Consider the following 12269-nt stretch of genomic DNA (forward strand, 5'->3'; position numbering starts at 1 on the left):
GTGAACGTAGTCCCGTCGTAACGAAATAAGTCATCATGTCGGATTTTCTGACAACTTTGTCCGACCGTGTGTATGCAACAGTTTCGGACAAAATCCGACAGACAAAATCCGACGGATTTGGTTGTCGGAATCTCCGACCGTGTGTACAAGGGCTAAGAGTTATTATGGAAAAAAGGTGTCTGCACTGATGCTTTATCACCATTGCTTGTTTCCACAACATTTTCAAAATCCAATTGTCATTGGGACAGAAAGTGAGGTGAAATCTTCTGAAGAGGAGCACAAACAGCAAAACAAACATCGCATGGGGTGTTAACCATCTCTATGCTATCCAAAAAGCTTAAATATAATTTTTTTGGCTGAAGCTACACTTAAAAAGTGTACCTGTTCAAACTTACAAACAGATTCAATTTAAGAAACCTACAGACCCGATATTGTTTGTAACCCGGGGACCGCCTGTATCCTGCAAGACAACTCTGTCATTTGTGTAGAGAAAAGCATGGCGATTGCTTAGACACACATTTTTCATTAAAGCACACAGTTGAAAGAATACGCAAGAACAACAAATTTTCTGTAAGAAAAGTGAGTATATTTATGGTTTGCTTTATAAAAGTTACTATAATACAATGGTACAGAGTATTGAATTCACAAAAATATGAACAGATATATACAGGCAAGACACACCCACAAAAAAACAAAAAAACAAAACAAAAAACACTTTCTTCAAAACAAGGTACATTTCCAAGGCAGTTTTATGCACAAAAAATCCCTAAATGTAGAAGTCCTTTAAAAAATAATTATATAGAACCCGCAAAATCTCTTTGACAGAGATTCCAAAAAAAAGCTAAATGATGCTAATGAAAAAATAAGTTCTTTTATTGCAAAACCTGTCACTTGGCTTCTGGTTGATTTTTATAATTTTTTTTGTAATTTTTTTTTTTTTTTTTTACTTTTGTGAATTAAAAATATCCTTATATACAAAATAATCCCACAAAACTTTCAGCAGTGTGCCATTAGATTTTATTTTATTTTTTAAACAACCCCTTTAAAATATTCCTTATAGTGTTTTATTTTTAACAAATACTACAATGGCAATTTTTATCCGACAAATGAAACAAAAATATAAATGCAATTAATGAATAATCCAGTTGTGACTCGCTGCAATAGCCTTTGCAAATATTTTGCACGTGTTTCTGGCCATCTAACAATGAAGTCAAGCTGGTTTAACACTCTTGCAATTAGAAAATTGTTGCACTGCTTCTGGAAGCAAGAGCATTAAATATGCTTTATGTATACTACAATACAGATGTTCTATCTGGGAATAAATACAAGGTTTATATTGCGGGGGGTCCTCCACTTTCTTCCATTTAATTTGTTAATGCTTCTAAATTACACAGAACATGACAAAAAATATTTATACAGAATGTACATATTATTATAAAGCTTGACACAAGCTAAAATTTGCTACTTGTTCACTCCAATATACAATGCCATATCACACTTGGTTCCTTTTCAATATGCTAAAAGTTATCTTCTTGAGCTAAAAGGGAAAATGCCAGTTTCTATGTATGGCATACACAATCTACCTTGGCAGGTTCACTTTTAAACATATTGAATAGAAACCATTATATCTTCAACTGTAACTTAAAAAAAACCTCAAAATTAGAATATTCATTTCAGTTATTTACACACTTTTTCAGACGCAAAAAACATGTCGGCAAAGAGAAACCAAATCCATCTTGTTTCTACAAGAAACAAATGCTTAGGGATTGAAGTGAGTCTTTGTACACAAGATGTAAAATTCTGGGTACATGAAAAACTCTTCATTTATATATACAGTATATAGATATACATATATACACACGCACACATATACAATTTTTTCGTTTTTTTTTTTTTACACAAATGCACAGATAAACCACTGGATGAAAAATTATAAACCATTCTTCGTTGAGTTTTATTTGGTTTATTTTTTCCAATTATTATAAGAATAGTTATTTTAATAAACTGGTATCTTAAACAGAGGAGCAGGAATTGAAAAAAACATTATATAAAAAGACTGCTAATGGAGAAAAGTAGGAATACTGGGGCTGCGCATTTATAAATAAAAAAAAAAAAAAAAAAAAAAAAAAAAAAAAGGAATGCTAGCTTATATACACTTGAAACACACGCAAGTTTCTAAATTTACAATTCAGTATGGTATAAACCAAGCATTCACATTAGCATGATGGGGTCCTGTCACCAAGTCCATAATTTTTCTTAACCACATCAGGTGTTTTGTGAAATGTAGAAAAAGAAGGGAAGTTAGAAAAATCGTGACAGACTTTCACGGTTATCACCATGGCCGTGGAAAAGAGGCGTTTATGCTCTTATCCCATCCATGCTGTTGATGCCCTATTTTCTAACAGGTTTGAGGAGTGTAAACGTCTGGGCACATACTAAAGGCCTTGCTTATCAAAGTGTCTGAAGGAACACATTAACCAGATTTTTCCTTTATAAACAGATATTAAAATAAGGTCATAAGTGAGATCAGAACATATTCATTTCTGTCAACTAATAATATTATTAGTAACAAAAAAAAAAACACTCCACCGGATGCTTAGTCACCATATGTTCCATTCCTAAAATATTATTTCAAGCAGTTCTATAGGGTTATTTTGCCCCGACATTTACATTTATACAGAGGTAAATCCACATGGGTGTCATTAGTGTTCTTGGTTCATATACAGCTTAAAGTTGTTGTAAACCTAAGTCTTGAAATCTGAACAAAGCACCTATATCTGTAGTGTTTACTTGTCTCTCTCCAAACCTCTGTCATTTCTGGTGCTTAGTTACTCAGTTATCAGCAGATAAAATGGTGACGAGGGAGGAGAGCTCAGCACACAGCTCTGCATTGTTCCTTCATTCCTGTGCAGTGTGTGAAGGGGGGGGGGGTGTGTCCCTTTCCTCCAATCGGTTCTCACACACTGTACTGCAGCTCCCCACCCACTCCTCTGTGCTACTGATAGATGCAGAAGGATTTTCAGCACTTTGAAGGGACGTAGAACAGAGAAGACTGAGATAAACAAGTAAAACTTATGTTTGTTTCATCTTTGCACATCATCTGAGGCTATTCACTTTATTTGACTTGGATTTACAACCACTTTAAGGATGTGTTACTCAAACAAACCTACAAGTTCATTACATGCTGTTTAAACCTCATTGCTCCAGTAGCCAGATGCATTTGTTCCCAATTTAGGATGGGGCTGTGAATTTTTAAGGGCTGGTTTATACTTGTGTTGCTTCCTGAAGAGTGATCCATGTTTGGTTAGCTCTTCAGACGGCAGTTGACAGGTTGTTTTAACCCCTAAAAATCCCCACTAGCACTCTGCAACCATGTTTGTTTCTGAATGTGACGGCAGGGATCATTTTTGCCGCAGGGCAATTAAAAGCATTGTGGCCACAGCATATATACGCTAACTTTTTTTGCCTTTGCAGGGTGAGCAGTTGGCGGGCAGTAAAGATGCCACTCAGCTGTGCATTTTTACTGTCCCCAAACATAAGTGTAAATAAAGCCTTATGGCAATATTTACCCATAGAAAATCTAGACTGACAACTTGCTTAATTAACTAAAAAATATACATTTTACGGTCTACCTCCATGGGCTAGCAAGTATTAACTTGTCTGACACCAGGTCTGACAACAGCAGCAAGTGCTGTTTTTTTAGAGTCACAATGGGTTTCCATACCATGGCTATGGATTTACACATGATAGAATGCATGGTGGTCAGAAGTGAATTGAGTGTAAGGGTTATTAAGAAATAATCTAGAAATTCATCTGGAAATGGAACATCTGAAAAATTTCTCAAAGCAAGTACATAAGGTATACAGGTGATATTCGGTAATACTTTATTGTACAGCTCTTGATGAATAATTATTCTTTGGAAGACACAAAGGTCACTATAAGCTGAATCATATTTTTTAACAGTGGAGGGCAGTATGCATGGGACGAAAGCTCAAGTAGAGTAGTACAACGTTGTTTATAGTATTGTAAACCTTTATGTAAAGTGGAGCCGCTTGTGTGCCTAGGTATTTAAATTTAAACAGTATTCTGAAAGGGCCAGCGTTTTGCTACAAGCAAGCAGAGGTGTCATTTAATGAAAAGTTACAACGAGTAGTTTACAAAGTCTTGCAAGTCTGAAATGGCTGAGAGCACAGAATTCGCAATCTGGAATTTCTAAAAATGCTGCTATGGTATGGAAATATTTAAAGATACAAACTATAAATCTCTTCTATACCTTGGGTTGTGCTTTAGGTTGAGTGTCCTGTTAAGCAAACACGCATTTTATTTGTATCACCTGTAATGTTGTATGCTGGAACCCTAGAGTGTAATAAATGTTAATTTACTATAAATATGAGGATGTGCTGTGTGCTACTCTGGCTGGTCCAAACTGACTACTGTGATGCAGATCTATTAAACAGATCTGCAAATTCAAATTGGTAGTGATATACATTCATGGAAAGGGTTTCCCCTTATAAAAGATAATGTAAGCATGCTATTTGAAGGCTTCTTTCCCAGACATAAACATTGTGCCCTTACAGAAAACACCCACTGTCAAAAGATAGAATTCAGGGCTTGGTTTGCTGGATGCAGGATTAAAATATCCAGGTCATACTAGATCACTTTGATGTAGCTGTAAGTAAAATATGAATGCAAAACATACTCATTCTTACATAAAGATCCATGTAATGTCCACCATTCTGATCATAGTATTCACTTAAGTGAAGAAATCAATCTAAACATGTCTAAGATGTGATGCCATGCATTCAAGGGTTTAAGGTTTGTGCTAAAACACACTCCGTGAAAATTGAGCGAGAACGCTCTTCTAGAGAATATTTTGGGTGAGTATTTGTAGTTCACTGTAAAATGTCTCTAATATGCTGCACTACCTAAAACCTAAACTAGTTAAGTACTGCATTGCAAATGGGAAAACCTCTTACCAATTAGGAAGATTTTCAATAAAAAGGTTCTATCATGCTGTTAATTTACCTTTCACATAGCTGGGATTAGCTGCTAACAGTCAAACTGCTTCAGTGGAGTGAAAACAAAAAAAGTTAATTCCTTGAAACATGATTGGATATTTTTAAATTAAATTAGGATAGCATGAAAATAACACATTTTGTAAATCAGCCTTACTGGGTCACTGAACAAATGCCAGCCATCACTATACTACTTTTTGACTGATTGTTTCAGGATTTTTTTTTCCAACTGAACTACCAAACGGGTTGAAAAAAGGAGAATTTACACTGTTTAAAGAAGCAACTGAACAGTAATCACTAAAAAGCTGCACCCAAATAGAGGAATTGATTTCCAGGCAGAAGGAAAGCACACTTGATGTCCACAAGAGCCTTTGATTAACAAATGACAGTGCTATGACACTAAACACCAAGATTAATTTTGTCAGTGGACCATGGAAAATAAAAATAAATAGGTTGTTTTACTGAAATGATAAGAATAACAGCTGCAATAATATTAAAGATATATGCAAGCTAGAAAATCAATCTGCCTTTAGCTCCACGCTGCAAAAAGGAATTGTCTTTTGCTAGGCAGATATACACTGATCGAGCCACCCAGTTACTGTACTACCCTCTATATGAAAATAAACACTTAACTCAATTCCTATAACAGAACAGTTTCACAGAAGCCATTTCAGTTTGAATTATTGTCTAGACCATTATATGGATCTTTCTTTAATACTGGCAGCAGTGTATAGCTAAAATAAATACATTAAAATGTCTGCCATGTAAGAAGGCAGCCACCGCCTACTAGACATTCATTAGAAAGCTACAAGACAGTATTGTTCTTATAAAGCCTGATGTGCCCTAGTGACAATACCGATAAACTCAGGGAAGTTATAATGCAGCTTACATTTCGTGCACATACGCAAACAGATGCAGCTTGATGCCTAGTGCTCACACCATGTTGAACAGCACATGGACAACCACCTTCACATCTATTGTGTATGCAGGCTGATGCGCACATACAACATGGGACTAAATTGTAGTGCATTACAGTAGAAACAGTCAGCTAGCTGCATGGTAACGTGATGTGCGTACATGTATGCACCAGTGTACATTTGGCTGGTCTGCAAAAATGCATCTATTGGTCTGTGTGCATGAGCCTTAACCCTACTATATACAGGCAAAAAAAGCTACATCCAGATGAATGCATGATATGGCATAGGCTCTAATGTACAAGGACATTAGTACCAAGCCTTTTTATTAAAATGATTATAAAAAATGATTTCTGAGAATCTGAAGTGCAACATTTTCTATATTTGAAACAAATAGAATGAAAGCAGTTAGATTCTGCTGTTAATGTGTTCATATATATAGTTATTTCAGCAGAAGATGCTATAACAACACATATTGACTAAGGAATCATTCGATTTGTATTGTATTATCCATGTTACTTATTTTTAGACTACCGTAAAAGTGCACAGCTGCCTAATTTAGGGAACGGGAAAAGCCCATCTACCAGCTCCGGACCAGAATGATTTTAGCTGCTTGTTCTCTGGTCAATGCACTCCTGAAATACCCTTATGTATGAAGCTTAACTGTGAGAATGTGTTAGAAAGCACACAATCCGTAGACAGAACAACGATTAAATAAATAGGCTGTGCTGTAAAAAGAAAACAATGAGAGGAAATGGTCTTTGCTGAATGAGAATAGGCATTAGTGATAACACACAAGGATGAATGGATTTCTCCTAGAAGTGGAGACTGTTCTAAAATCTTCAGGACCAGTGCAAGCTGGCAACAAACTGCGTACTCCCAGGTGCAGCTACACAGGACCCCTTCGTCAGGCATGTGATGATGGGTCCTAAGCGGCTCCAAAACATTGCACTGTCTTTTGTGAGGTCATAATTCTTCAATAAAGATTTGGACATAACTGACGATCTGTGGTGTGCTGGCAAATATGTACATTTGATCTGTGATGTTTCCAGTTCCAGCTGGTTGATGCTACAGCACCTGTTACCCCTAAAGCCTTATCCAGGAAAGCGTGCAATTGCAATATTGGTACTATTCCCTGGGGAAGCTAGACACCCACTAAAGTCTAGAGCACTAATGGCATTGGGTTGTGGATTAAGCATGCCATTCATCTCCATGGTGAATAAAAACTTTAAAACATGTGTTATTGGTCAACAATGAAGGGCACTTCACCAAACACAGGGATGTACTTTGGTGCAGACTGTGTACAGTAAAATGTGCGGCAGCAGTACAGGAGCAAACCCATCAAATATTTTAAACAAAAATTAAAAACATCCTGACTAAGAACAGATATCACAGGATTCCTGGTATTACCATGGTTAGCAGGCTTGACCTTTGGTCTAAGCCTTGCCAGTTGCCATCTCCCTGTCCAACTAGAGTGCTTCATTGGCCAGTAAGGGCATGTTAATTGGACAAGAGTACAGCACTTAGCAGGATTTAGTCCTTAAGTCGGGCCCTGTAACAAAAGTTCAGAGAGAAATCTTTTCTGGTTTAGAAGTGTAATAGCATCCTTTGGTATTTGCTCTTATGCACGACTACTATCAAAATATCTTACAATTATTTTAAATTAATTGTGCTGAGGAATTTGGGGAGCATCAAGAGCAGCTTAACACACACATTTAGGGGACCTACAGTAACCAGTAAAATGCCAGGTTTAACTTTAGATAAGAAAAAAAAAATCCCTTCTAGTAAAGCCAAAAGGTAACAATAGTCTTTCAATGGATACCATTACAGCATCTCCTCTTCATATTAATGTCGATCACCTGATAAGAAAACTAGCAGCATTTATGACAAAAAGGAAAAAGGTACCGTGTTAATTCCAAAAAGAAACAAGGTTGGTTTAGAAAATTCTTTCCACTGGTATATGTTTTCTGTGCCACTCGGTGATAGTCAACTTATTTTTCCCGCAGTGAGGTGGAAAAGAAAAATAAACACCAGGATCCATACAATCAGAAGCAAAGTCTTAATGTACATGTGCTCTTGTTGCTCAAAAGCTCAAGAGAAGTGCGAAACCATTCATTTTTTTTCTTTTATAACTTTTTTTTGGCAAAAGTGCAACTTACACCTATATCCTGCCATCCACTATAGCTGAAAGGTGCAAAAGAAAAGATGGTTGGTTAATTCAGCGTTCCTCTGCAGTTCTCTGCTGCGCAAAGACAAGGGATCTTAACGTCCTCTATCGGGAACTTATAATCATATGTAATCTCTTCATTCACATTGATATACTGTTTGGAGTAAATGACGATCTTCTTTTGGGACTCCACAGTGATGACCTTTGCGTAGCAATTGGGCTGCAAAAGTGATGGTATGCGAAAATTAGCACTTTGTATATTAGATCAATAACTTCACAGGTGAGCTCCCCCATCCCCATTGGTAATTTAATTTTTGCTTCATAAAAGGACTCCTGTAAGAATCTGTAACCAACATGAGCACAGACTGAACACCAGTATGAACCAAGGTGGATAAAAATCAATGATTTAATAAAAAATAAAAATAAAATCAGATTTATTATTTTTTATTTTACTTAAATCGGATTGTTTTGATTTTTATTAAATTTATTTTAATAAAATGCTTTTGGAGTAAAAGTATATCTAAAGATAGTTTTCTATTTAAGATACATTAATAATTTAGTTTATTCAGCATGAAATGGAGCTTAGTTATGTAGCATGAGGCTGTATATTCTGCAATATTTACATTTTTGATAATCTCATTCAATGAATCCAAGTTCTGCAATCTGATATAACATGCACTGCACATTGAGGCTTTCACACAATTTCACAGTAACCATGAGATAAAACAAATTTCAGGAATATTCCTTTATCCCATTGTTTTGTAAATCTGTATACTGCAAACCGTATGATTGAAGCAGTTCTGATAGCATTGTTTTACTAACCTGACAATATTTTGTTTGCAAATATTAAAGATTCCAACTACCAGCAAGAATGAGTCCTTACATTTAAAGAGCACCTGTCATGTCAGATCCATCATGGCAGCGCCTGTTAGCGGGCATCCACTTACCTGCTGCCGTCATGTCCCTTGCCTTGTATCATTGCCAATTCACCAGCCGCCCCCTTAACGTGAATGGGACTAGAGGTCGACCGATATGGGTTTTTCTCTGGCCGATGCCGATATTTAGAAATCATGGCGGCCGATGGCCGATATATGATGCCGACTTTTTTGGGCCGATATGTTAGGCCGATTTTTTTTAATTTATTAAAAAATTTTTTATCCCCCTTCATCTCATAAAACCTAACAGACACCTTTCCCACTGGGGTGTTTTTTTAGGTGCTTTTGGGCTAAAAAATAGCGCCTGTAAAGTGCCTGCAAAACGGCTCCCCTGCAGTCTATGTGAAAGAGAGAGTGCTTTCACACTGAGGCGATGCGCTGGCAGGATGTTAAAAAAAAATCCTGCAAGCAGCATGTTTGAAGTGGTGTATACCGCTCCTCCACCACTCCTGCATTGATATTAATTGGCACCACTGCCGAAGCGCATACAATGCGATTTGGCAGTGGTGCTTCACGGGCGCATTTAACCTCTTCTTCGGCCGCTAGCTGGGTTATATGCACCCCACTAGCAGCCGAATAGCACCGCTAAAATGATGGTAAAGCAGCATTTTACCATCAACCCCTGCCCACTCCAGTGTGAAAGCAGCCTATAAAATAAAAATAGGTATTCAAAACTTTTGGACAAAAAAAAAAAAAACAGGTTTTAGGTTTGTTTTTGTTTTTTTAAATCATTTAGTGTATTTTTTTTTCCCAAAAAAATTGCATTTGAAAGACCTCTGCGCACATGCCGTGTGACATAAAATGTTGCAACAACCGCTATTTTATTCCCTAGAATCTCTGCTAAAAAATATATATATAATTTTTTGGGGGGGTCTAAGTGATTTTCTGGCAGAAAATACAGGACTTTTACTTGTAAGCAACACATGTCAGAAAAGATTTAATCTTTAAATGGTTAAACTGAGAACTCTACAGCAGAGTTGAGTTCATTCAAGTGTAAACATTGTATCTTTTTGCTCTTTTCTTGGCAGACTGCCCAGAGAGGAAACAAGTGCTTTTATGAAGACTCAGGCAACTTGCATTGACTTCTATTACAGAAGTCATTTCCAAGTCCCGCTGTAGTTCTAAATCGGCCTTTTTATCAGCTCAATCGGCCGATGCCGATTAATAAAAAAACGGCAAATATCGGCCGATATATCGGCCGACCGATATATTGGTCAACCTCTAAATGGGACTGTCAGTAAATCAACAGCGGGTCAGAGGCGGAGCTGCTGCGGGACAGAGATGACAGTTGCTCTTTAAAAATTGTGATTTAAATCGACTTAATTTAAATCAACCCTGGTATGAACCCACTCTCACCAGCTGGGACTTGTAGACAGCAGTGACAGTAGCAGCTGCTGTCAAACAAAGAGCAAACAAGCTATACGAAAAAGAGGACAACCAACACAATTTATGACTAGCTATGGAATGGCAATTTACATCACAGACAGACAGATTTCACAGCACATTTACAAGCTAGGCTGCAAAAAAATAATAAATAAATAAATAAAGACAACTATCTAACAATTCATGTTAAAAACAGTTTCGTTTTTAGGCTACACACATTTACAAATATACACGGCATCCGTAAAGTATTCACAGCGCTTCACTTTTTTGACATTTTGTTATGTTACAGCCTTATTCCACAATTAATTAAATTCATTATTTTCCTCAAAATTCGATAAAACAATACCACATAATGACAACGTGAAAGAAGTTTGTTTGAAATTTTTGCAAATGCAAACTATTGTTGAAGCACCTTTGGCACCAATTACAGCCACAAATCTTTTTGAGTGTGATGCTACAAGCTTGGCACGCCTATTTTTGGGCAGTTTCTCCCATTCTTTGTAGGACCTTTCAAGCTCTGTCAGGTTGGATGGAATGCACAGCCATCTTAAGATCTATCCAGAGATGTTCATTTAAGTCTGGGCTCTGGCTGGGCTACTCGAGGACATTCAGAGTTGTCCTGTAGCCACTCCTTTGTTATCTTGGCTGTGTGCTTAGGGTAGTTGCCCTATTGGAAGATGAACTATCACCCCAGTCTGAAGTACAGAGCACTCTGGAGCAGGTTTTCATCAAGGATGTCTCTGTACCTTGCTGCATTCATATTTGATAGAAATTGGTAAATGTATGGACCTGAATAACAAGTTGCGGCCTTGCAAATTTGAGCCATGGAGGCTTGGTGATGCACTGCCCAGGAAGCACCAACAGCCCCGGTGGAGTACGCTTTAATATGAAAAAGTGGAATTTTCCTCTTTAAATCATAAGCTTGAACAATCACTTGACAAATCCATTTAGAAATAGTAGATTTTGACGCGGTCTGTCCTCTCTTAGGACCTTGTTACGAATCTGAGCTGTCACCTTCAAATAGACCTTGACTGCTCACTACATCAAGAGAATGTTGTGACCTTTCTTCCACAGAATGAGGTTCTGGAAAAAATGAAGGCAGGACAATATCCGGGTTTAAATGAAAATTTGACACTACCTTCGGTAGAAAATTAGGAAGAGGATGCAATACAACCTTATCCTTATGAATAATAAAATATGGCTCTTTACAAGAAAGAGCAGTCAACTCTGGTACTCTTCTTGCAGAAGATATGGCAACCAAAAAAAAACAAAAACAAATTTCCTTGTCAAAAGGACCAGGGGAATATCTTGTATCGGCTCAAAAGGCTGTTTCTGTAATGCCGACAGGACTAAATTTAAGTCCCAAGGGTCCAGGGGTGATCTAACCGGAGGATTAATCCACGTTACCCCCTGAAAAAAGCTACGAACCAGAGAGTGCGAAGTAAGTGGTAGTTGAAAAAACACAGATACTTGGCCTGTGATAGTACTCAAGGCTGGCTTCATTTAATTTCTAATCCCATCTGTAGAAATTCAAGGATCCTACCTATGACATATTTCCTGGGATGCCAACCACTGAATTCACACCAGGAGATATATGCCTTTCACACTCTAGAATATACGACTCTGGATAGCATTACCCAAAGTAGAAACTACTGAACCTGACAGCCCATGGTCTTTCAGAATGTGGGTCTCAATAGCCAAACCGTTAAATTTAGCGTTTGTAAGGTAGGATGGAATACGGGACCTTGCGACAGAAGGTCTGGCCGTGGTGGTAGGGTCCATGGGTCTCTTACCGCCATCTTTACGATCTCTGCATACCGAGATTTCCTGGGCCATGCTGGGGCCACAAGAATCC

The 12269-nt window shown here is 37.4% G+C and overlaps 1 protein-coding gene across 3 annotated transcripts in view; it reads right to left on the bottom strand.

The window, feature by feature from the left end:
• Nucleotides 1-564: 564 nt before the first annotated feature.
• SETD1B (SET domain containing 1B, histone lysine methyltransferase) overlaps nt 565-12269 on the bottom strand; it is a 120231-nt gene continuing 108526 nt past the window's right edge. For all 3 annotated transcript variants that reach the window (XM_077461968.1, XM_077461967.1, XM_077461965.1), the window contains exon 18: nt 565-8316. In XM_077461968.1, coding sequence (XP_077318094.1) covers nt 8143-8316 — 174 coding nt within the window. In that variant the 3' untranslated portion in view covers nt 565-8142. The remainder of the gene's footprint in view (nt 8317-12269) is intronic.

Source organism: Lithobates pipiens, unplaced genomic scaffold (assembly GCF_037356315.1).
Source record: "Lithobates pipiens isolate NorthernLeopardFrog02 unplaced genomic scaffold, aLitPip1_a1.2 Scaffold_3, whole genome shotgun sequence".
NCBI classification, from domain to species: domain Eukaryota; kingdom Metazoa; phylum Chordata; class Amphibia; order Anura; family Ranidae; genus Lithobates; species Lithobates pipiens.